This window comes from Varanus komodoensis, unplaced genomic scaffold (assembly GCF_004798865.1).
Source record: "Varanus komodoensis strain SLA01 unplaced genomic scaffold, ASM479886v1 scaffold3, whole genome shotgun sequence".
Taxonomy (NCBI): domain Eukaryota; kingdom Metazoa; phylum Chordata; class Lepidosauria; order Squamata; family Varanidae; genus Varanus; species Varanus komodoensis.
In genome coordinates this window covers 17633670-17660788 of record NW_025335761.1, presented here as the reverse complement: position 1 = coordinate 17660788, position 27119 = coordinate 17633670, and the positions used below count along the sequence as shown (strand labels likewise).

Sequence of the window (27119 nt, the reverse complement as noted above, 5' to 3'; positions counted from 1 at the left end):
GCTTCAGTTTAAGTCCAGCCTTGAGTGAATTACTCAACAAAGCCAGATTCTTCATCCATTAACTTCTGCAACAAACCTACTGCCCAATGCCAGGTCAATCCTTTCCCCACCTCAACCCTTTCATCTACTGACAAATGTATGACTATGCCTACTGGCAGGCCTTAACTATATTTATCAAGGGCACATTTGAACATCTTTCATTGCCACATATGTTGTCACCTACCACATGACGTTTGATAAGCCAAACAAGTCAGTAAAAAATAAATAAAAATACAAATGAGCATGAATAATGGAATGCTAACAATTGCATTGTGTAAATGGGGGGCATTTCAAATTTCCCTGGGTATGCCCTTTCTAGACCTGAAGATTGCTATTATTAAGGTTTTGTAGAAAATTAATGAGAAGGTGACTAATTAGAGTTCATTACTCAATTTTACTACTATATATCTTGGTTTAAATAAAGACTATAAAAAGTAATTGTCTCTCATGTGCTGATAACTCCAGTTAGTATTCATGCATTGGTGCTCTAGCAAAGACAGATCCCTGCTAGAAGAATGTCTTTGTGTTTTTCTATAATCTTTAAATCTTACCTTGTTAACCTTGTTTTTTTTTCTCCAAAGTGCCATGACCCAAATATACTGATAACCTTTGCAGCCTTAGCAATGTATCTGAAGCAGCACCATTTCTTCCTGTTAAAGTTCAGACCACAATTAACTGGTTTTAATCTTTAATGTCAAGGAGGACTCTTTGTCTTTTGTTCAAGTGTTAGGAAGTACACACATTCCAGATTGTATTTTGTATCATACTTTCCTGTCTCTTTAATAGTTACTACAGTATTTAATCAGGCCTTCGGTGAATCTCTTTCCCAACTTTGTGTTTTTAAAATCATATTGTTGAAACTTTGGGGCCTTTACTGTCTTTCTGTCCAGACTGCATAACATACACTATTCAGGATGAGTATACAAGAGTAGTTTGCCTAAATGATACACTTTTATATATCACCTTTCCCCCCTAGTTTAGCATTTTGTGGATTTGCTTGCAGTGCCAGTCTTGGAATTTCAGTGAGTAGTCCATATACATGTCAGAATCCCTTTTCTGAGTTGTTTGAGATTCTAGAATTGGATGCTGCAAAATACAGCAACAAGCTCATTTCCCCCACTAGAGGAAAGCAAAAGGTCAACTGTTTCTGTATTAAACTTCAGATTGCTATTGCTATGCCAGCCACACCACAGAACCTATCCTGTCACTGTGTTCCCTTGCATGCAGTCTTCAGAGCCATGTCAGAAGTCTAGCTTACCAATGTTTTCACAGCATAAACATAATAAAAGTGAGAAGTATCAGCCAACATCCCTAGGCACCATAGCCAATTGTGAAGAATGATGCACATTGTAGATCTAAATTTCTGGAGGGCAACAAGTTGTCCATACCTGGCACATATTCACAAGTAGACTTTGTCAGTCCTGGATTCCATATGAAACTTTAGGCCATGTTTCCATGAAATTGATGGAACCAATTACATCAGTACCAACTGATGTAAAGCTAATCTGTGTTGGTGTGAATTCTTCTGTGGTTTTTGGACTCTGCACATGATTGTGTGGTTGAGTGTTGCAATTTGTGCCAGAGATACATCAGTGATGTGATAATTCTGCTTAAATGTGGGTAGCAATGTGCTTGGGCACTCGGCAGCACATTTGCTGCTGTATCCTGTGTCATCACATTCCACTGTGATCTGAAAGATACTACATAGTTTCAAACATTTCTAACAGTCAAAAATGTCAAAGAGTTACTTAGAATCTTACATGGACAAGATATACTGGAGTATAATTTTAGATATGATAAAGGGCAGTTCAACATTCTAGCAAGGTTAATGATGATCTGATAACCAAACAAAAATGTGTGAATTATTTTTATTTCCATTTAACCCTCAGGACTAGCACCAGGTCAGCTTTATACATATCCTGCTCGTTGCTGGCGCAAAAAGAGACGTTTACATCCTCCTGAAGACTCCAGGTTGAAGTTGTTGGAGATTAAACCTGGTAGGTGCTCTTTCCATCACAAAAAAAAAATCTTTGTGTCATGTTTATAATTTGCCCTGAATATGTAAGAAAACAAAAACAAAACTCTAACAGCCTTCCATTCCCAGTTCAGGGACGGAGGTCATTGATACTGTGAGGAATTGCAGTATTTATGTTGGTGCTTTGTGTTTTTTCATTTTAAAATCATGACATTTGAGAGGGTGACATATTTCCTGGGTCTTAGAGGATACTGCAGTATGCTTCACTCAATTAAATCTTTTCTAAATTTCCATTAACCTGTGGAAGCACTGGAATGCTTGTGTGCTTGCAAACAAATATGTAGGAAGGTGTTTGTGTGAAGTGGCTACCAGTGTAGTAACCCCATTGGAAGCACACAGTTACAGCAATATGGGAAAGGTAGTCACAGAACAGGTGAAGTGCCATTATGTTTGACAAGAAATCCTGGGAATTGTCATTCTTCTTTGTGGTCTCTGTGCATCACACACGGGCTCTGCAGCTACAAGGGGAGCTGTTATTGGGAAGATTCTCAAGATAGACTCGTTCTGGTGGCAGTCCCTCCCCTGCCTCTTCTGGCATTTCTAGCAGGGGCTCCCACCATTTTCCCAGTTCTTTTCTGACCACCATTGTGGGTGCCCCAACTTTCCTCTCTTGGGTAATTCTTCATCTTGTCCTTCATTTGATTTTTACCAAGTACTCCTTCTTAGCTTGTTCTCTAGTTATGTTCTCGCGAGTGTCCTTTCAAAAACCCTACTTCATCCTTTGTTTTTCTTTAAAAAGCCCCTCTATATCCACCCCCACCCCCTGCTCCGCACCTCATGGTGCTTGTTGGACTATCCCTTTCTCTTACACTGCTTCTTCCTTTTTTCCGGGTGGCATTCAAAGCACCTTTTCTGAAGTGTGTTGCTGTGGGAGCCGTCTGCCTTCCATGGACAGGCACTCCCTTTGTGTCTTCTGCCTTGGTGAAGAACACCATGTGGAGGGCTACCTGGACTCAAGGCTTCACTAGGAAGGCCTGGAAAAACCAGCTGGGGAGGTTGCAGGCTGAACTGTTGACCTGCCCCCTTCTGGCTGTCAGCTTGGCTGAGACAGCACTGCTTGCATGCCCATCTACCTTGCAGGCTGTTTCATCTTCCTGCCCTCCATTGGCAGTTGCAGGGGCTTCTGCCCCAAGCCGCCCATGCCTGGGTGCTTGAACAAGGCATGCCAGGCGAGGCAGCTGGCCGAAAGGGACAAAAGGCTGCTGGAGGCGCAGAAGGCCAAACATGAAAAGCAGCCTGGGTGTCATTTTTCACTCGTGCCGTCTGTGCCTCCACCAGCCCGCCCCACAATTGGAACCAGCAGGGATGCAGTGATTCTCCGAAGGGGAGATCCAGGATTCACCATCCTGCACTCCAGGCAGTGGTCTCTTCCACCAGCAGGCTGTTCTTCCCACACTGTGAACAGCTGGCCATGATGCCGCCAGTGGGCCCAGCCACCAGTCCTTCACTGCACTGGGCGATTGGCTGTTCCCCTGTGTCATCTCATGCCTCCAGCCATTGACCAAGGGCATGTCCCAGATCCGTGCTGGCAGCCTGGGACCAGAAGGCCTACTGGGTGCTGCCCAAATTGTACTACCATCACTGCAAGGAAAAGAGAGACCCAGCTGACCCCCGGATCTGTTGCAGGGAGGGCCCAAGCTACCTGCCCAAAGAGCGTTCCGGTGTCTCATCTGCCCGCCCTGCCAGATGTGCCTGCCTGCTCACCCTGCCGAGAGTGTCCATCATTGGGCTTAGAAGACTATGCATCCTTACTTCTTTACACAACTAATTTGTATACAACTAACTTTCTTTATACAACTAACTTTATACAACTAATACAGTTCCTTACAGAAGGGAAGCCATATCAGTGAGATGAGATTTAATCTGCACATGTTGACTGTGTGTTAGTATGTTAGAGGATAGGTATGTTCCTTTTTAATTTCTATCTGTGCTGTTTTCTGTTTGCCTCATGACTAAGCTATTAAGAAATGAAGAGGAGAGGAGAGAGCTGGTACTCCATTACTGCTACCAAGTAAGAGACAGGTTTATATTGACTGGAAGGAGGAGGGCTCACTCACACTGCGGGATGACCATGGGTTTTGAAAGGAGGTGTCAGAAGGTAGCATGGTATCTAAACTTGTTGTAGTTACTGGTGGGTAAACCCACAACCATGACAAACTCTTCTGGTTGTGCAATAGGTCAAAATCTGTATTGCAAGTGCTTACCAAACAATGGGATCTTGTTTGCTTGTTTTATCAACTTGCCCATAATTAGAGATTCTCTCTTTCCACCCAAGGGATAAGGATCAGTCATAAAGATTAGGTTTATCTGTTCAAATCATTGCACTGGTTGAATGTATTAAGGTCTGAGAATTTCATTTAGTCAGGAATTCAAGCCAAACTATTGACTGCTTTAGCAGCTGAGATGTGTATTATTATGTACACACATAGAAATATTATATAGAAATAATATTTCTATACTGCCTAATAACTGAAGCTCTCTGGGTGGTTTTTGACAGATAAACCATAATAACCATGTATACACATACATGCATGTACACACACTGTACAGCAGTTGTTTTACCTGGATGTTAAGTCTCAGAATATAAAAATAACGAAGAATGCAATGAGCCTCTGCTCTAACTACACTGTAATAAATACAGCAGATTTCTCTGAAACTGAATGCCATTCTTATTGTCCAGCATAGCACCATTTAATCTGTGTGTCTGTCTATACATGCTCATTTAACAATAATTATGAACTCTTATCTCCCATGATCAAATGGTAAGTAGCCATTTTGGAGCTGCCTTTGACTGAGATATCCTGAACACTCAGGCACTGTAAACTCATGCACTAAGTAAATGGTATCAAGAGTCTGGTGATGTTATGTTAATTCTTTTTCATGAGAATTACTGCGCACACAACAGAAAACCAAGTGGTTCAAAAATCCACTGAGAAAACGAGAAGAAATGTTTGTTTCCCAATTGGGACAGTCTGAGACGCTCCCTTCTGCAGGCTCCACTGACCTGCCAATTCCCTGATGAAGTGTTTCTGCTCATATTGGGTTGATGTTAGAACTGCTAGCAACTCATGCTACACTGCTGAGCTTGCTACACTGGTCAGCCATTGGCAGGCATGTACACTGTCCATTGTCTAAGTTCATCGACAACAGTTTTCCCCAACTTGTTGCTCTCCTGATACATTGGACAAAAACTCCCATCATTCTGAGACAGCATGGTCATGCTGGCTGAGGATTTGTTATGGGAGTTTTAGTCCAATGTATCTGGAGGGCATCAGGTTAGGGAGAACTGATCTACAAATGAATGAGGGATTGCAAAAGGAGTTTTATGAAATATAAATTGGAAGCTGCTTTTTTCCCTTTTGGAAGAGGGTTAGAAGAACATAGTACCTCAGCTGGCATACCTCAACAACCCGTCAGATTTTGTGCAGTGTAGCTTGCTCAGTTCTTTTTAGTATCATTGAGGAAGGGGCTTTCTGAGAGATCCACAAAGCTGCTCGAGAAAATGGTCCCGAGGAAATTTGGTTTGCTTCTGACTTTCCAGGGAGGCTTGGCAGGCTTTTAAGTGAAAGGATTTAATGGGTCCCCATGGGCAGCCGATCTGCAGGATCTTTGCCCCTTCTTTTGGTCTGAGGGCAACATGTCCCAAACATTTGGAAACTGAAGTTCATATGCTTCTACATTCAGAGTTACTCAACCAACAAAACAAATTTACCTTGAGACTATCTAAGAGCAAAAATTCCTGTCCTTGCAGGAACTTATCAGATATGTTTCTGCCTGAGACACCAATCTGGGCATGCTTCCTGACTGGAAGCGGGCAAGCGCAGAGCTGTCAATCTTGCAGTGAGGCAGCAGGAAGATTCCTCTTGAGTCGCAAAATGACATAATGCAGAGGTGGAGTCTGAGTCTTGGACACCAAAAGCTCCACTTCTTTGACTCAGCATTTACTACACTGCTTTGCAAAGTGATCCAAATTGCTCCTCTCTTTGTGCATTCCCTCCATATTTGCAGAAACAAAAGGAGAAACAAATTCAAGCAACCACAGAAAGCAACATCCAGTACTTCCATATATCATACACCAGTCAGTGTTAGAGATGCAGTGGCGACCATTGATGCTATGGCCTAATCCTGTATATGTCTGCTTAGATGTAAATAGCACTGAGTGAAGTGGAACTTACTCCTAGGACCAGTGTGTGTAGGAGTGCAGGACTGTGTGTGGGATAGCAGGCTAAATTCAATGACTTGGAGGAAAAGGGGATTGGGGAAATTCATGGAAGACAGATCTATCAAATACCACTGTGCTTTCCAGCATGCCTCTGGACCCAATTCAAGTAGGCGTGCTTGAAAAAAATGAACTTTTTTTGAACTGCAGTATGAAGGGAACTGATCCTCACTCTGTTCGACTAATCTGCAAATTGCAAGGTAGCTATTAATTGTATTTTGTACCTGCTAAATGTTGCAATACAGTTCTGGGCTCAAAATAGCCATGAATACACATCATGAATAGCCATGTTTACACATCATGACAACAATTAAAAAATCCTGGTTCCAGCTCTGCCTTGTAGGGAAGAGACAATCCAGGGTCCTTGGCTGGTATGTCACAGCAAACGACCCAGAAGTGGAGTGTTCCTGGCTTGTTTAGTTGCTTCCACATACTGTGGAAATGATTGGGCAGCATGGACAGGCATACTAGTTCACTCATAATCACCCTGATTTTAAAAAATTCTGGGTTAGTGGAATATGTGTACCTGGCCAATGTTTACAGATGAGGAAAATGCATTCAAAATAGGAACTAAAATAATAAAATTTTAAGTAAAAATTAAATTGCAAAATTAAATATGAAGCTTCATATGGATTTTTAAAAATGCAGTTTGATGAAGAAGTAGACTGAAGAAATGTGAAAGTGAGGAACCCGATACAGGCTGACGTAGTTTCCCCTAAATTCGAAGTGTTAGTTTTGACCTGTAAAGCCCTTTACAACTTAGGATCAGGATATTTAAAGGACAAGCTGACTGTACACAAGCATTTCCTGTCATTCTGAGGTGAAGAAGATGGCTATTAAAGGAAGAGCCTTCACAATGGTGGCACCCCTACTGTGCAGTCTTTTTCCCAGAGAAATTTGCCTAGCATTTACATTGTCACCTTAAGCATTCCAGGCAAAACTTTTGAAATGTGCTGCTGCCCAAATTTCATTCAAGTGCTGTTGTGTCATGTTTGAAAACTTGCTGTCTTTTCCATTTAGCATGCAATTTATATTTATTCCACTAATTATACAATGTATTTATAGTGTTTATATTGTAATTGTTTTATTGTATTTTCTAAATGTAAGTTGACTTGGGAACATGGTTGATGGGTGATACTAAACACCAAAGAAACATCAGCTGCTATTAGATACAATAGTTGAATGAAACATCCATGTTCAGACGCAGCATAATTCTGAATATGTCATGGTGGCAGCAGACACAAAGGGGTGCCTTCTACTTTCATGCCTCTCTTGTGAACTTCCAGAGACCACAGGTGGAAACAGAATCCTTAACCAAACAGATACCTACTTATATTTTTCATGAAGCAACTGTGCCTGAATTATTTCTCTTATGCCCTAAGTATTTTGAAAGTTCTGTATTTTTTACAATTCCATTTCTCCCCAAACCCCCATTCCCAAAACACGAGAGGGAGGGAGGGAGGGAGGGAGACAGACCCACTTCCCCCCTTTCCCCATAAAAGAAAGATCCCCATCCACTTTCCTCTCATTCAAGCTAGATATCACCTTCAGTCTTTAACTTACATCTACCCCACTCAAACCCGGATGCATATTTCCCCAGACTGACTTGATTCCCCTGCCTCCAGCTTGCAGAGTGGGATATGGAGGCATTTAAAAGAGAAAAGGCAGCTACTGTGGTCCAGTCAGGACCCAGCCACTGTTCCAGTGGGGCTTGTGTGCACCTTGGAAGTCTTGCAAGTACCCATTAGAGCACTTCGTTTGTTCATGTATGTTTACACAGGCACATGATGGGCATGTCGTGAGCGGAGCCGGCGGTGCTGGAGGTCAGACTAGATGGCCTGGGAGACCCCTTCCGACTCGCTCTGTTTCTATGTTTCTGTTTACATCACATCATGCCTGGTGACGTAAAACTGTGGCTCGTTCAGGTTTCACACATGCCTTCTGTACTGCGTGAATCCTTCTGACCTTTTTAAAGAAGACAATATCATGATCGGTGCACACGCTAGTCTAAAACTGTCAGCAGAACATGATAATGACAATTGCTCAGAGGCCTGTTTTCCTCACTCAAAGAATCGCCTCAGAGTTTTCTTCTCATCCTATCCTTCACTCTCCTCACAACTTCCAGCAACTTAACACCCTTTGGATACTTGGAAATAGAAGTGGGGTTGGCCATTCTGTTCACCCTGCCTTGGTTGCTCCAATAAAACATGTGTAGGCACTGCATGGAAAACTGTTCCTCTTCTTCCGTTCGCCACTTCTCCCTGCTCCACTCATTTTGGGCAGTTTTTGGGATTCCCCCTCTTTTTACATACCTTTCATGTTTCCTCGAAGTCAACAAAATTTGAATGGCTTGGGTGATTTCATTTTAGAAATTAGTTAAGCCAGCATGGTAGAGAAAAGGAGAGACTAGATTCTCTAACAGAGTAAAATAATAATAAAAAAAAACAAGCCACATGCCAAATTTGGAAGACAGGCTTAAGGAATTAGAGAGGTCTGTGTGACTCATCCCTTTTGCTTTGTCCTTAATGATTTTGCCATTTGCCCTGGTTAATAGTTACCTATACACATGGAAACAGGCACAGTGGGGTTTTAAATCTGGGTTTGAAACAGGTAGGGTTGGATTTAGAAATCATATTTGTTGGGCCAGTTGCCTGATTTTAACTTCTTTGCATTTAATTTCCTTTATTTGTTATTCTATTGGTTACATAATGGGCATTTTTCTTGTTCTAAATTTGATGACCTAAGTTTATAAGTGAAAAATCTGAACTGTAATACAAAAGAAAAACCAGCACCTGTTTCTTATTAAGAAACACCGCTGAGCATAAATACTGGAATCAGGAGAGCTAAAGACCATGCACTCCCCCATTAGTGTTATGCAATGGAAAATGAGGAGTTGCTTGTCTTTTCCTCTCCCCTTTCTCAAGGCTTTCGTGCGTCACTATGGAGTTTGAGCTGCTCATGGCTTAGGTCATTCCTAAAACAGAGCAGGTGGCCTCAAGCAGAGAAGGATTCTGATCTGAGGAACCAAAATATTTTTTGTGTGGCTTCTAACTGTCTAACTGAAACAACTCTGTACCATGTGATTGCCCTCCACTGGTCCCAAGCAAGATCTAGCTGGCTCCAGCATTTGTAGCATTTGCACAGGGGCCTATGAGGAGGCCGGGGAGTGGGAGAGATAGCAATCTTAATATTTATATTATTTGTCGGTTAACATAACATACATGTGAGTGTGTCTCTGTGTGTGTCAAGATAGCTTCTGCCTATGCAGAGACCTTCATTTGCATTCCAGGGTTTAGCTCCGCTTCTTATTTGCATTTGCTTTACTGGGCAAAAGGTCTTTTCTATGTCTTGTTGACTTAAGAGAAGTCTCTGAAAATGGAAAGAGCTGCCAAGGTTTTTGTTGTCATTATACAGAGTTTGTAAAAACATAACTGCCTCACACTAGCAAACTTGCCCATTTTATCAGGTGATATAAAGTATGTCCTTTTTATTGTTTATTTTAGCATATGAACATGTGTAAAATGTCCTGCAGGACCACAAATGGCCCTGCAAAGGTTTAGGGTTGATCCTAAAAAAGTAGTAATTTCTTCTTTCTTGCGCTTATGAGCTTTCATTTCCCCTGAGCATCTCAGTCCTTCAGATGTTTCCTCTGATTCCAAATCAAGAGCTTCTGTCCTTGCATCTGGTCATTTAGCTTCTCATCAGCAACCTGAGCAAAATGTGTTGGTGAAAAATTCTTATCCTGAAGGAACTCGATGGGGTGTGGGGAATGGAGGGTCCATTCTCCAGCTTGCAGCGGTAGTTGTGACAACTGCAGTGATTCCAGTTTAGCCCATATGTGATGTGGATAGAGCTGGTTGCATGGGCAGGTCCATCTTGGGGATATGGAAAACCTAGATGGGTTAGGATAGGAGGCTGCAGGGGGAGAAGATGAACGACAATATGGAGAGCAGATATAATATGGAAGAGCAGCTTTCCAGAAATTGTGAAGAACTTGAAGCAGGAACAGGCTTTTTGGAGACTGTATGGAGTAGGAATAGGGTGAGAAGTAGCCTATAGCCAGTGTGGTGTGGTTAAAGTGTTGCACTGGGAACCTGGGAGTTCTAGGTTGGCCATGAAGCTCACTGCGTGATTTTGGGTCAGTCACAGACTCTTAGCCCAACCTACCTCACAGAGTTGTTGTTCTGAGGATAAAATGGAGCTATGTAAGCCACCCTGGGTTCTTCACAAGAGTTGAAAAGGCAGTACATAATTGTGGTGATGATGATATTGATGATGGACCAGGTCAGAGACCTGGGGAACTAGCATGGCAGAGACCTTGTACTATGGTTGGGTAGGCTCCTGTGACATGGACAGCAAGGAGAACAGAGCTGCAAGGAGTGAAGCAGGAAGAAGTCTGAAGCAGGGAACAGTAGTGCAGCCTGAAGAACTCCACCTGGCCAAGGTGTTCTTGTCAAGATCAGCAGTGGCCTCATGATGTCTCTTGTTTCAGTGGTTTCAGTGTGGGCAATGACAGGCAGTATGCGAGGCGCCTGTATCCTGTTTCCAGAGGACAGTCCTCAGTTTTGATGGAGTCCTCTTTCTGATGGATTGCCCAGTCCATGTCTGGCTTCAAGAGAAAGATCCTTAGGGGCCTTGGAGGTGCCCATTAGCAGTCAGCACCTGGACCGTAGCCTGTGGACACACAGGTCTCTGTGTGGGGGGAGGGGGGTTCTGCATAAATACCCTTTTATTTATGAGGGTATTTGAGCAAAGCACATTTACCACAGTCAAGGCTCATGCGAAGACAGCACTGCGTGAAAACAGGATCTTATGTCACACAAAATGTAACTGCGGGAGAAGGGAGTGATGGAAAAGGGTTGTAGGCAGGGAGCTGGCTCTTTAAAGAAATGTTGTGCCCCCTCATCCATTAGCTGTGCACACATGTGAAGGAGCCAAATAGCTCTTCCTGCCCCCTCACCAAAAACTCACGGTGAAGGAAAAGGGAATGGGGTGAAAAAGAGGGGCATATTGCCATTATCCTACCTCCACTGGGGTGGATGCAGTAGGGCCAGTACCATTCCTTTCAGCAGTTCCTCCGACCAAATTAAACTCCCTCAGGCTGACTTTCCCAAGAGTAAGCATCATTGATAACCATGTGTTTTACGTCTGAGTAAGCACCCTTGAAAATAACGATGCACCATGGGAGATCTTCTGAATAGGCATGCATGTAAGCACTGCTGAAGTCACTGTGATTTATTTCTGAGTAAGATCTGTTACAGATAATGTGATTTATTTCTGAGTAGACATGTGGTTATTTCTTAGAGGGATGGAAGAGGGGGGAAAGCATTACATTTGCTCTCCAGGTCAGTAGGAAAGTCATGAGAGGAGGGAAGAGAGGGAAATATGGCTGTGGGTGTGGGACAAGGGAGTTCAGAAAGCAACTGAAGGCTGCTTTGGCCTGTCTCCTTCTCCAAGTTGCTGCTGTGTTGTCCAAGTCCCACAAGGAAACCTCTTCTGGCAGTACCATGCCGGCCCCCAGCACAACAACCCGCTGAAGCCCCCTTTCCACTCCCCGGAGCAGCACTGCAAGTCTAACACCCCCTGGAATAGCTTCCTTGGAGAAAATGCAATGTAGAAAACAGTTGTGATTCAACTGGTCTGAAGAGACCTGGGATATGCTGGCAGGAGTACAGTGAGGAGAACAGGGTCAGGTGAGTGGCATGTGACTTGCCACTGAGTCAGGCATTACCATGCCAGTGAAAAATTTAGTTTAAAAAATATTTGTGCAAAGATGCCATGAAACAGCTCAATGAATGACCGTTAGGGCACTCATTTAAGAAATGCTTTTTTAGAAAGTTGCTGTTCAGTTGCAAACATTATAGCAATTTCTCCCCTGACTGCCAAACACATAGAACTCGTGGGCTATGTTAATGTAACTTTCAGCCATGCTGCACAGTTTCCTGCCTGGGTGAGGCTGTCAGCCGATTGCATGGCTTTCACGCCTGTGTGGTTTCTACCCTCCTCCTTCATTCCTTCCCTGGTGGCAGGTACCCTGCCAACCTCTGGGGCTGAAATTCAGTTCGGGGCTACCCTACATTGCCTGCTTCCTCCCCATTGGGCCACACACACCCCTGGGCATGTCCTCAGCCAGCTGCGTCTGCTTCCCGCTCCTCAGCAGGAGCAACTGCTTACTCAGCAGAATAGCACGTTTACCTCCTCTGCGCTGTGCCGACATGTACACACCCCCATCCACACTCCCGCCTTGTGCGCTGGACTTGCGCATGCTGCCATTAGCTGCCTTTCTGCTGCACTCATGTGCACAGAGGGCATCACTGGGGCAGGCTGTCCCCTCCTGCACCCCCTGCCCCATAGTTGCAGCCAGCATTCCCCAGGGCCCTGTGCCCCCACCTCAGAAGGGGTACCCCCCACCTATGCCTGCACTGTCACTTGTGGAGGTGGCACTGGCTGGCACCCATTCCCCATGCCAGGCCATGCAGTCAGTGGCCTCATCTGGCCCTGCCCCTCTGTTGCACAGCATGTCCTTGTCCTGTAGCACCACGGGGACTCGGGTGCAGGGAAAAGGTGACTGTGCCAGAGACAGAAACGTGCCATGTGCTACTAAAAACTACCAGAGCCACTGATGTGCAAGCTCTGCTGCGTTATAGCTGTGCCCAAATGCAGTTACCCACTAGGGATGTGCACGGATTCCACGTTGGGTGGAAAACCCACCAGATCTTCCCAGCGGCCCCGAGTTCAGGTTCCTGACAATCGTGTCCAGGGTTTGCAGGACACCCTGTCCTGTGCAAGCAGCCACCTTCTTCCACACCTGTGGCTGCCAGTGTGGCAGCGAGCAGGGAAGAAGGCTGGCACCTGCTCACCGTGCCCTGTGTGGAGATGGCACGCTGCCGCCACCGCCAGTGGAGACAGGTGCAGAAGAAGGCTGGCTGCTCGGAAGGGTGGCCGAGGAAAGTTGCTGGTTGCACAACTAGGGGACCGTGAGTGTTTGCAGATTTCCTCTTGGTTCATCTCACTTTTTGTAGGAGTGGACCTGCAGGGGCAACTTTGCAGAGAGGCGAGATGCTTCTGCCAAAAATCTAACAGCAGGGCAGCCCATAAAGGGTATCTGTGTGAACCACAATGGTTAGATTGGAGTGCCAAAGATGGAGAAGCCAGAGGTAGGAGGAAATGCGGAACAGCCAATTGGAGTACAGCTGGGATGGACAAATCAATTGCTAGGCAGTCCTGGATAGTGGAGGATGCAAGCAGGGACATCATCTTCTGCAGTGGCTGCTCTTTCCACCAGACTCTGGTAGCTGCATGGAATCCGTGTTTCTGGGTTTGCATGACTGAATTAGCCATGGTGAAGCATGAAAGCCATACAACAGACTGTTGTTTCTCTCTGTGGTTCCCCTGCAACCAGGAAAAGCAGACACTAAGTCTGATATTTTCCCATCTATAAGACGCCCCCAGGTATAGGATGCCCCCCACTTTTCTTACCAGTCTCTGAGCGAGCAAGCTGCTGCTGCTGCGCGCATGTGCCCACCACCTCACTACCTCCCCGCACCCGTGTCCGTCTCCCCCTAGCGCGCCTGCAATCATGCCAGTCCCCCCCCGCCGAGTGTGCCCGCAGTTCTCCTCTCTGCCCCCTGTGTATAATATGCCCCTCTTCATTTTTAGCTAGCTATTTTAAAGAAAAAGTATCGTCTTATACACGGAAAAATACGGTATATGACAGAGTTCAGACAACATGACAGGCCTACCAGCTCTCACAGCCTGCTAATTACAATATTGTTGTTTGAATGAAATCATATCAATCTGTTGATCATATCTAACATCAAATGTATATGCATGCACACACACAAAGCAGGAGAATATCAAAGTAAATGAGTTTTACTGGACTGCCTAAAAACTTGTTGGAGCAGGGGAGTGGGGCAGGTGGATTAAAGACCTATTGAGAGGCAGTCAGTGTGGTGTACCTGATGGACCAGGTGAGCTGGGTTCAAGCTTGCTATATGACCTTGGCCAGTCACTAGCACTCAGCCTAATTTATATCACAAGTTTGTTCTGAGGAGAAAAGTGGGTGGATGGCCATGTATACTGCTTTTTGGAGAAGGGCTAGTTAAAAATCAGATTTATAAACTGATAGATTTATCTAGTCGGCGAAGGCATAATAACACTTCTATTTTTTTCCCATGGCAATTGCAGATTTCACAGCTTCCAATACTACACCGTTAGTCTTTTTGATATATAAAATCCCCATGTATACAAAACTGACAATACTCATTTTTTAAGCTATTGAAAATTTCCTCTCCCTTCCCCATCCTGGTACTTCCTGTGACATCTGACAGCTTACTATTTACCACTGGCTCAACTGCTTCCTGGGACTGAAATGCAAAATTGCCAACTCTTTCTTCAGAATGACTCCACCAGATATACTACTTACTAAATCAAATATGAATTGGAGGATTTAATGTGCGTCCTTTAATCTGTGAATAAATATTTTATGTTTAATCTGCTTTTGGAGAAATCATATTGTGATAAATTTACTGCATTTGGTTTACTATGAAATACCCACATTTTCATGATGCACAATTGCATGAAAGTCTTCCTCAAATCTGAGTCCAACAGCCATGGGATCCCACTGTATTTTTCATGATATGGACAGGCAGAAGATGCAGCTGGAGAAGACAAATGCTGGGGTGGGGGAAAGAGGGAGGGACACGTCTTGCTACAAATCAGTCTTATCGATCACAGTCTAAGAGACTATACATGATATCATGATCAGGAGAAATATGTCACATATGGGCATTCCTCAAATATGTGCATTGTTCAGCTCACTTATCTTAAGGCATATGTGTTTCCCACATTATTTTCTTCATTGAAGAATCCCGAATTCTTGCAAACAACCCCAATCCAAAATTCTAGTAAAGGTATATGTGCTGGTGACACTATTGGAAATGTTGTTTCATGGTGGGAATTATTATGACATAGCATGAGCCCTGCTGCTACTTATATCATCCCTGAGCACTTCTGCCCTACAACAGAGGTAAGCCTTAAGCCTTCAGACCAGACTGTCAAAATTGAAAACAGAGACTTGAATAGTCCGGTCCTGCACATGTCCATCAGAAATAACTCGCATTGAGCTTGATGGGACTTACACTTAGCTAAGTGTGCATTGAATAGCAACTTTAGTGCTTTAGCACAGTTATATAGCCTGGCTTGGAAGGCAATTGTTAGAGTGGTGACAGGTATCTTTTGATACAGAATTAAGCTTTTCTTGCTGTTAAAAAGACCCCCAAAGAAAGAGACTTTCCCCTGTAATGTTGCTAATGCACATATACACACATGCTTAGTATTTAGGTCTACTTCATACATCAAAGTAGGTTTAATTCATAAAAGCTTGTACCATAATGTATTTGTTACTATACTTAACCTGCAGCCCTGTGCAACTTTTGCAGTACATCCTATCAACTTAGTGGAGCTTTTGTTTGAGCAGACCTGTGCAGGATTGCAGTCAGGCACCCCTGTTCAGCTAAGAGCCGCAAGTTCGTAGAAGAAGACTTTAGAATTTAATTTAAAACACTTCCTTTTCTTGAATCAACACAGAAAGCTACTGTTTCAGGGCCAGCAGAGGGAGTAATATTACGAGATTTTTGTGTTTGCGTGAGATTTGATTTTGCTTTCATATAAACTCATGTATATCATGTGTGAGTTTGTTTATGAGATAAACATATTGTAAACCTGAATTTCTGACTGCAATGCCATAAATGCTGGACAGTGATAGGTAAGTATAATGATACATGATCAGCCATTGTAACTTTTTGTCCCATGTACCTAGTAAATGCAGGTGTGCACATGTGTGATGAGAAATTTGGACTGCTGTGCTAGGCAATTATTTCTGCAGGCAGCAGAAGAAGTGTGCACACAGCTGGAAATGTTTTGAAAGGCTTTTCTTTATTGTACATGCTGACCATTTGGATGAATGTACATGCTGGTTGCCAATGGAAAAGTGGCTTGCCTATTCTGTTGCCTGATAAATCTTGCACCATTTCTGGATGTTTATGTATTGCTGTTGTTCATACGGAGCCTGTGCAGTTATAAAGCACAGCTTTTCACTGTAATTTGGAAAGGGGTGAATGGAAATGCACTACTGACCATAAGTTGGATATGCTGTGGTTTTAAGCTGTACAGATGCAGGTGCTGGGGGTGCCTCAGTTGGATTGTGTGCCCCTCGAACTGCTGACCCATCTGTGCTGAGGGGTTGTAAGCCTATTGGGGAGGATGTGGTATGGCTGAAACATTCCCAGCCAAATCCTTGGCTTTGCTTTGTGAGCCTTCCCTAGCTGGGGAAAGCCTGAGTTCAGTGAAGCTGGACCTTGGCTGAAGCACCAGCTGGAATTGGAGCCAGTGATTTGGCTGGGGACTAGATGACATTGGTGGTGAGGTCTCACTCCCTGATATCATCTGACCCACAGAGAGCTAGATGGGGGAGTCATTTCCCCCCTCCCTCCCTGAAAATGCTCCCCACCCTTGTGTCAAAGCATCTCCCAGTCTCCAGTGATTCCTAGATTGTGGCTAAACAGCAGCAGAATACCATTCCCCCACTTAAGGTCCAGCTGAGCAGCTGGGAAGTGGGGGAATCAGGCAGGTCTCCATGGCACTGGGGGTGATCAAGGGCCACATGTGGCAGGTGGACCATGGACTGTACTCTATTGTTCTAGGCAGTGTACTTAATGATAGGGTAGACTACCTGTCCCCAGGTGTATGTCCTCTAGGCATATGAGTCCATTCACCCCTGGCCAGTGTGGACTATTGTGGAAGGCCCATGTAGTTCATGGATCTTCTGCGACACAGAAAACCTCCAAGGAATCTTGGTAAAGAATGTCTTGCAACAAAGTTGGCTTTCCCAGCTCTGCGGTTCAGCCAGTTGATCATCCATAGTGTGAACATCTCTTCCTGCAGTATGTTGTTTTTTGACCCTCTCTCTGCACTTATACGTACCAACAAGCCCCTGTCTAATGGTACTGAAAATGGCTGGGACTATGGATACAATGTCATAAGTATGTATACTGTTGTGAGTCATGCTGCTGGATTATGCCAAGTGGAGAAAGCCTGCACCTTAGGCTTTGGTGCAGTCTAATCATTAATGGAAAGCAATGAACACTAGTCCACTGACTATTCTGGCTTTACTGATTTTTAGAGATTTTTATCCTACCCTTTGAACAAGCCTCAGGATGGTTAACAAATATGGCCTTGTAACATATAAAATAATACAGCGATCAAATCAAGCGCCAGCTTTTCAGAAAAGCAATGAGCCAGCACTTAAAACAACAGCACAAAACCAATAAACTGCAGTAAATCAATTAGAGGGGGAAAGACAATGCGAGTTACTTCTGCTTGCTAGAACAGTCGTTGAAACCAATTTTGCTGATAGTATGAGTCTGATAGCCAACTAAGGTGCCGTCCAGGATAGGATCTTCCAACATTTTTAATTTAGTAGCAACTTAAAAAGGAGAAACCCCATTTAAACTCAATAGGACTTACTTTTGAACTGAACAGGTATAGGACTATGAAATGGTTAATAAGGATTGTGTAATATGGGGTAGGGTTGAAAAGGATTCAAAAGAGGAATAATCCCTTTGACCTTAATTGTTTTTCAATTAAAATTGCCCTTCAAAGCTGCCATTTTTTCTATGGGTAAAACTATACATTTATGTTGTGATACCGGATTTATACACTATCTCTGACTGGAGGCAAGTAGCTCTGTGTGCATGTGCATGTGTGGGCATGCATGTGTGTGTGCAAGAGAGAGGGAGGGAAGGGGATTTTAATAAGAAAACTGCGTGAGGAGAAGGTATCACCTTCCCGCAGCACTGCAGTTCCCATCTGCATTGACCTGCTGCTCATCACTGCTACTAACACTTTTTAAACCATTTGGAATCCTATTCTCAGATCTTGTATGGCCTCTGCAAAGCGATGGGTCTGCAAGTGGAGATGCCATATGATTTCTTTTACCAGGCATTACTGGAGTGAAATGGTTTGGCACACACGCCGCAATAATGTCTAGATAAGCCCTCCGTCTCCCCAGTGGAAGCAGAGATCAGTGCATTGGGAGTCAAGGCAAAGTTTCATGTGTGATATGTGTTAAGAGGAGTGTGACATTATACTTCATTAAAAATGTGATCTTTTAATTTTGTTCACTTTTATCGGTCTCTTTGGCAGATGAAAGTGTTTAGGAAGTTGAAATATGATAATATTTGAACAGTGATTTTTTCCCTCTCTAGTGCATACTTTAAAGGAATAAGCAATAAATGATATTAAACTCCAGTTTGAAATGTTACGAGCCAAGTTTTATGGATACGTAGAAAGCAGCAAGAGCTGTAAGATGATTTTCCTTTGTCTCCATCTATTATTCTCTCCTTTTGTGCAGTGAATGTTTTCAATCTGTCATCTTTATTCTTCTCCTGGGTAAACATTTTACAGCCTCATAATCATTTTACACTTGATGGATATTAAATACATTTTTACTGGTTTGCAATTCATTTCACTATTTCCCTGCATTTTGCGCATGATGTCCTAATAAAATGCAGGTATTTTATGCTAAAACACTCATTCCAAGCACAGATGCATTTATATGGGTATGTGGGAACAAATATGGGGGAAAGAGCTATTGTAATCTACATTGAATTGAAGCAAGATATATGTGACTATCTGGTATCATTTGTTAGATCCCCACTCAAAGCCTATATGCTTAACACACTGTTTTTGAGTTAATAAAACGACCTTTGTTTTGTCTGAAAAAAAATATTAAAGTTGCACCTGCTTATACTAGCAAAAGAACTGGCTGTGTTTACTTACTCAAAAAAGTAAAGCTGTGGTTTCATAGAAACCCTTTATTAAACTTAGGTGCCCAAAATGGAAGCACATGCAATACTTAGGCCAGATGCAAGTAGCACTCCTTCACTCATAGACACACAAAGGTGTACAAGAGTTATGGGTCAGCATGAAAAGTAGCATGGGATCCCATCCTACCACACTTTGAACACTGTTTAAATTTTTGTAGTGGCACCTGTATCCTTCTCAGTTCTTTGTTTCCGAAGACTCCCAAGCAATGATGCAATGGCACCCTGTGCAGGTCCTATCAATTTATGAACATTTTTTGTCATTTGATTGTCATTTGGTTTTCTGGGTGTTGGCTTTAAGCTGGTAAGTCCTATGGGACTTGGTATGGGATTACCTGTCTTGCTGGGACCTTGTCTGGGCATTAAGTTCCACAGGATGGACACCTCTGAAGGGGCAATCAAAGGCCCATTTGTTGGGCCTGCATGCATGGACTTTTCCATGTGTTCTTCACGAAGTATGTAAAATGCTTCCTCAAGAATATGATTGATCCCCCCATTTCTTGGATTTGGAAAAGCTGTGAAGATGCAACTTTTTTAATGCAGCCTTTTAAATTATGGACTTAAAATTTTAAATATTTTTAAATATTTACATTGTGTCTATTGCTTTAAGCTGTTGTGTACCACCATAATAGCTTTTCAGCAAATAAAGTGGTCACTGTTAAATAATAGAAAAAATTGATATAGAATAGATAGCTGAGAATGTGAGCTCTTGCAGTGTAGAGAGAGGCTATGGCTCAGCAGCAGAGCACTTGCTTTGCATGCGGAAGGTCCAGGTTTAGTCCGCACCATCTTCAGGTAGGCCGGGAAAGAATCCTGCCTGGGATATTAGGGAGCCACTGCTAGTCGGTGTGGGCATTGACTGTTCTGGACCAGATGGACCAGTGGTCTGACTCTGCATGAGGCAACTTCCTAAGTTCCAGCTTGGCCCCTGTGCTTGCATGTCAATACCATAAGCAGAAGCCTTCATAATGGTCATAACCTTCCCAGGAGGCAGTGGAAAAATAAGAGTCCTGATGATGAAGTGGCGTTCACTATAGCTGGAAATGTAAACGCTACTTTGATCATCCAGGTACATCTGCCATTGCAACCCAATGCTCATTGCTCTGCAAGGGGCAAGCACAACACTGAAAACCATGATGTTAGATGCGCATGTGGGACAGTGGATTGCAAACATGTCAGCAAGCAGTGATCATGTTAACTGCAAAGCACAAGACTTGTATGTATTCTTCCACCTACCACTAGTCGTCTTCATCGTCGTCTTCATCATCATCATCGTCACTGAATTTAACGGAAAGCAAAATTTTGATGCAAATGTGAATGTCTGCTCAAGAAAGTAATATATTAAAAAGTAGCTTAAAGTTTGGATGGTGTCTGTGTATAACTTGCATAAACAGGCACTCTGAACAGTGTTAGATGGAACATGGATCAGGTAAATGCCATTCTGATTGGCAGGTGATTCTAGTGAAGGAGAAAAGAGCAGTTCAGGTATGGCAGTTGACAGGAGAGGAGCTAATTTGCGGTCACAGAAGGAGAAGGTCTGCTAGTTGGCTGTGTGCTGTTGTAACAAGGACTAGGAGAAAAGTGAGACAAAACTGATCAACTAAGGCCTAAATATCATGTTGTTGTTGTTTTTACTCTGGGGGAACAACTATACATGGCTGGTAAAGATCAGGAAGTAAGTGGCATTGTTATGCCTAGAGACTGGCCTAAAGTTCTTGCCAGAAGAAGGTTATATAAGCAGGCACTAAAAACCCAGATAAACTGAGCAACCAATGATGAAAACTGAGCAACATGAGAGGGGTATGGGTGTCAGAAGAAGATTGTATCTTGAAGCTGGACATGGTTGTAAGGATATCTGCTGCAGTGGAGGTTTAGGAAATTTGGCCTGTAAGAGCAACAGTGTTTCATGAGTCCTAAAAGAATGGCACCAAGTACTTTTTTGAAAACCCTAAAATAAATATTATCATCTTATGTATAAAAAATCCCTTACTAAATTGTTTAAGAGATTGTCTTGATGCCCATCTCATGCTCAAGCTTCTTATACCAGCTGCGATTAAGTTTTGAAGTATTCTAACAGTGGGAAGTTTCAGTTTATGGAATGCTGAAGTATAGTGCCAGAGAGTTTCTTAGGCTCAGAAATAAGCAACCTTATTATAGGTGGGATTGCCCAGTGAAGCAATAATGTCCCTATTAGCCGATGGCAGTAGTGAGGAGAGCAAATCCCCCATGAATGGGCTCATATAGCGCTATATATTCTTGGAATTCCTGCTTTTCGTATCAGAATAGACAAAATCTATTACTTTCTTCTTAGAAATGATACCTGAAAGGCATCCAAAGTGTCAGCATGATGACTGGAACCAAGACACATTCAATGCCTCTCTTTTCCATCCTTCTTTCCTGAATCTTAATAGGTCTCCCACTGCTTTGATACATGCGAAACACATTAATGGAGATAAGATTTTTCCAGCCCACTGTGCCATTTCTGCTGCTCCATGTTCCACAATCGCTGCCATTTTTCTCTCTGTATAAGAGCTGCTTGAAGGACGTTCAGTAGCCAAAGACACCCATAGATTGATGAGCTTATTACTTCTTCGGCTCCCAAAACCTCCTTTTTCCCCAGCAACACTCCTAGGCCTTCCTGATGCTCTGCAGGGAGGTGAATGTCGGGGAGGTGAAAGTAGCTTCACAGATCTCCCAGCCAGATGTTAATGAATGGGCACGTTGCCCTTGTCTGAGTACCCAATGGAGACTGTAAGCTTCTTCCTTCTAAAGGGTTGGATGCTCCATATGGACCCATCTGCCTGGTGTTTCCCTGTCTTTCAAACAGGACCTTGATATGCCTGCCTTTGGCCTAGCTATTTAGGAAAGATGTTTCTTCACACATCAAGGGCAGATGACCAGTTATTTGCCTCTACAATGTGGAGCCTTTTCGCAGCAATCAATCTTGTAGCCCAAAACCTGCAGCTTGTTGTTTCATCATTAATCAAACGAAAAGGAATTACAGCGGCACCACAATGTACTCCCTTCATTATCATTTACTTTTTTCTATGGAGGGCTTTCTGCTCCCCTCATAATCTTTCCTATTTTTGGTCCGAGGAGGTGGACACATTGAAAATAATTGATTGCATGTGGGGATTTCTCTCTGTTTCCCACTGTTTATGCTGTCACTGGGATAGATGGTGGAGCATGATAATTTCCATGTTTCATTTTCAGACACAAACAGTTGCAAATAGTGCTGTCCTCCATTTCCAGCAGTGTCCAGGCAAAGGTCACAAGCAGAGTGCAATGGTGATGGCCATTTCTTGTGGCCAAGAGTGCATTTGGACTCCGTTTGCTATGGCATAAATCCAGTAGCTTATGCATTACATGAAACTGGCTCCAAAACATTTTCTGCTTGAGGCTGCTAATTGGCTGTATCTACTGTTTCATTTATTTTTTTGCAGAATTGGTATCTGAGCTCTATACAAGGTGTTTACCTGACTGCTTTCCTGTTGTATAACCTCTAGATGGACTTGTGGTAGACCAGAGTAATGCAAATGAACAAGAGGAAATCTTGCTTTCTTTTGGTTTTTTTTATTACACTGCTCTTTAAAAAAAGCTTGTCCCAAACTCTGCATAGGCGCCGAAGCTAAATTTGGTGGCTACAATGTCATCTAAAGAACTTGTAACTAAACAACTGCAAGTAGGGAATGACAAGTGCAGAATAAATTCCTATGGCAGTGGTAGACTGATTCTCCACAAATACGTTCACGACTATTTTCCTGGGCATAAGTTCCACTAAAGTTAGTGAAACTTATAGTAAACTTGCCCGCGATTTCATTGTAATTCTTTTTTTTTTTTAATACATATTGTGCTTATCAATTCCATAGGTTAATGCTAATTGTTCCTTATTCCTTGTTCTGATCCAACAGCTAGGAAATGCTTATTTGCATGTATCTTTCTTTTTTCTTTTCTTGTTAAAGTAGCCCTTTGCATATGGGTATGATTAAATCATCTTCTGAGTGATTAATCATGTTCTCAGGTTCTTTTTTAAGTGAATTGGCAGAACATTACATTTAACCAGCTCTATGTCTGATCCAGAGGCGCGGGGGAAATTACCAGGAAAGTCAAAACGGTTCACAAATTGGTTGTGTGAAGCGGACCTCACATGATTATTTTGGCCATAGTAAAGAAGAGTAATCGTGTAAGGGCTTTTCTCTTTGCACGTTCTATTCTTCAATTTCCATGTAATGATTGCAAGTCAAATATTTTGTTTGTTCTGTTCTAATCAATGTCTAGAGCTAAAGGAGCTGGCTCCATGTTAATTGAGAATCAAACGCTGTATTGGACATTTTGATCAAATCCCAGAGATGTTCATACTCAAAACTGCTGTGGAGGAGTAATTCTGCACATCCATCCCTTCATTTTTATGAAGACTGGAAAATGTAACAAAGGCAAAAATATACAAAAACATATATCTATATTTGGGATGGGATGTATACGTAAGGTTTTGCACCTTCTGAAGTCAAGTAGTGTACTCTCTCCATCTCTGTCCATAAGAACATAAGAAAAGCCAGCACATTGTACAGATGGTGGGAAACCAGCTGTCCAGAGGATCCCTCAAGAGGGATGGGAATGTGCTTTCCGCTTGCCCAAACTCCTCAGCAACTGGTGTATGCAGGCCTGCTGCCTGTGATAATGCAGGTAAGACTACTGGCCATCCAAATTGGTAGCCAAAACTGCTTCTGGTAGCATTGCACAGTTTAACTAAGTGCTTTGAGAAGAAGTACTTCCTTTTATCTGTCCTAAATCTTCCACCAATCAACTTCATGGGATTATCCTGGGTTCTAGTACTATGGGAGAGAGAGGAATACCTCCCTCTCCACATCATGCATAATTTTGAGCACGTCTAACATGTGTCCTCTTGCTTGCCTTTTTTCTAAACAAAACAAACCATCAATTGTAGCTGCTCCTCATGATTGCTAAGTTTGTGGAGCAGCCTTTGGTGAGATACTTTGTCAAAGACCTTCGGATGTCCAAGTGGACAATGCCTACCAGATTGCCCCTGTCCATGTGGCTATTCATACTCTGAAAGAACTCTAATAGGTTAGTAAGATCGGGTTAACCTTTGCAGAAACCATGCTGATTCTTTTTCAGTCGACTCTCTATGTGCTTCCTGATTCTATCTTTAATGGGCTGCACTTGTTTTCTGCACACTGGAATCCTGTAATAAAAAGTATTCTGGGTATGCCATCACCCCGTCATCAGGGGAAGTAAATTGCATCTGGAACTGTTTAACTTATAAAGAGGCAAGTAAGTGGAAACATGGTAGAGGTGCACAACATTTTGATTCGTGTGGAGACAGACCATCACCAGTTGAACTTGGCCAGCTTGGCCTGCTGTCCAGTGGCTAACTACTGACTGGCAGCTTTAAGGCTCCTTGCTTACATTTCTTGATACGTAAACCAGGTGTGGCCTGCACAGGCCTTCAAACGGGGGGCTGCCCTGTAAACTGGGGTGACCTACATTTGGCGTATTTTGAAGAAATTTATTTCCAGCTGCATTTGCAGTCAGGAGTTTGAGTTATTTGCAGTACAAGACCTTAAATTTATAATCCAGATCTAACAAATGCTTATATCCAGGGGGCACTCAGCCCCATTTTACTTTCTGTTCTGTTTTGCAGTTACTGGTTTTTGCACTATGAAACTTTCAGCTATGTTGAGGCTTCCAACTCCATATGCTGAATTTCTGGCCAAAGCTTTCTTTTACTGCCTTTTCTAGAGGACACCCCAGAGACTATGAATGTTACCTTGTTCACAACTTGTCTTTTATCCCTCCATTCAGAGTCTTGCTGAGTCTGCAGGGTACTTTTTCCCCATCTGCATATTCTCTGTTGCCATAAATCTTGTTTATTTCAGTGCTCCTTTTAAAAAAATCTAAACATTATATAAAGCTTCTGGCATTCCATACACTTACGTAATGGACAGAAATTACCCTCTCATATGCTTCTTATCAGTGTAAGAAAATATATCTCTTGTTCCCATTGGGCAAGACAGCTTAAACTGATGACTTTGTGACAACGCTTTTTGGTACCCCTGCCAATACTGCTGTTCAGCAAGGATGGCCAGACTTGCTCAATGGAAGAACCACATACCATAAATGTCAGATGTTCCAGAGCTGCAAGCAGGTGCCCGTGGGTGGCAGCAAAAGGCGGTGAGCAGTAAGTGGGCACACATGGACACCCGCAGCAGTGAGCAGCGACCCATGAAATGAACTCCAAGAGCTACATGCAGCTCCTGAGCCTCAGTCCCCCCCCGTCCCCCCGCTCTATAGTAAGGGTTCTTGAAGAATGGGACGGACCAGTCTTGAATGGGAAAACTCAAGGTTTGAACATCTTCCTTAGTATCCCCTTCCAATGTGTATCTTGCGGGCAGATCCTCGCTTGCTTTCTTAGGTGCATCCAAGTGAAGAAAGCAAATGCATGTTTTCCTGAACTTCAAGATGATTGTCCGTTCTTAGGTGAGGTGCAGTGGAAGGAATATGCTGTGTGTCCCCCTCCATGGTCTCAGTTCTCTTCCTCTTTTCTGCCTGGCCTTGGTAAATCAGTGTTTGCTCCAGGGTTTGGAGAGGCCTTGGGCAAAACACCTTCAGGGCCTCTCCCTCAGTGAGTCCACTTTCGCACCACTATTGTCATACCAGGTTCTTTCCCTCCTCAGCCTCTTTGTCCTCACTGCTACCATTTGCCCAGTGAATCAGTAGGTAGTGTCATGAGCCAAGGTTCCTCCTTTGAGCAGACAAAAGCCACAGACTATTTTACTTGCAGAACATTCTTTATTACTCCCAAGTACATGTCACCCAGAATGGATCTCTGAGCATGCACAGAGTGGTTTACTGAACCCACTCTAGTGTTTATCTCCAGGAACTCTCCTTATGAACGTGTCTGGGACCCTCCCTGTGGGAGGGGCTCTTTGAAGGTGAGTACGTCTCCTCTCATTTAATCGGGCCACCCATCTCTGGAGATGCCATGCCATGGGGTTGATAGCAGGGACGTGCCCTGCATCTGAGAATTCCTTATCCTCAGAGACACCTCCCACTGGCTGTACATCCATCAGTCCCAGACAGTGCTTGGCTCAGTGAAGCACCTGGTCTTGATATAGTCGCCTCTGCCTTTTCCTGCATTTGAGCATCTTGACCTTGCCCTTCCCCTCAAATTTCACTGTAATCTATTTCACTTTCTGATTCAGAAGAATAGTCTGGGATGCAGTTGGCAGTCCATGAGCACGATTGCCCCAGGATGCCATCCTTTTCATGCCCACCTGGTAGTAGCAACTAGTGTTCTTCCTTCTTGCCACCTTGATGGTGAAGGAGAGCAAGAAGCAGCTGCATAAGCAGGTTGTTGTTGTTAGTCACGAAGTCACATCCGACCCATCGTGACCCCATGGACAACATTCCTCTAGGCCTTCCTGTCCTCCACCATCCCCTGGAGTCCACTTAAGCTCACACCAACTGCTTCAGTGACTCCATCTAGTCACCTCATCCTCTGCCATCCCCTTCTTCTTTTGCCATCTATTGTTCCCAGCATTAGGCTCTTCTCCAGGGAGTCCTTCCTTCTCATTAGGTGGCCAAAGTATTTGAGATTCATCTTCACTATTTGGCCTTCTAAAGAGCAGTCAGGGTTGATCTCCTCTAGGACTGACCAGTTTGATCGCTTTGTGGTCCAAGGAACTTGCAGGAGTCTCCTTCAGCACCACAATTCAAAGGCCTCAATCCTTCGGTGCTCAGCCTTCCTTATGGTCCAGCTTTCACAGCCATACATTGCAACTGGGAAAACCATAGCCTTGACTATAAGCACTTTTGTTGGCAGGGTAATGTCTCTGCTTTTTAGTATGCTGTCTAGATTTGCCATAGCTTTCCTCCCCAGGAGCAAGCATCTTTTAATTTCTTGGCTGCAGTCCCTGTCTGT

At 43.5% G+C, this 27119-nt stretch overlaps 1 protein-coding gene across 6 annotated transcripts in view; it reads left to right on the top strand.

Moving 5' to 3' along the window:
* The window catches only part of DPF3 (double PHD fingers 3), a 216858-nt gene that overhangs the window by 109195 nt on the left and 80544 nt on the right, over positions 1-27119 (top strand). For all 6 annotated transcript variants that reach the window (XM_044437153.1, XM_044437157.1, XM_044437152.1 and 3 more), the window contains exon 3: positions 1929-2036. In XM_044437153.1, coding sequence (XP_044293088.1) covers positions 1929-2036 — 108 coding nt within the window. The remainder of the gene's footprint in view (positions 1-1928; positions 2037-27119) is intronic.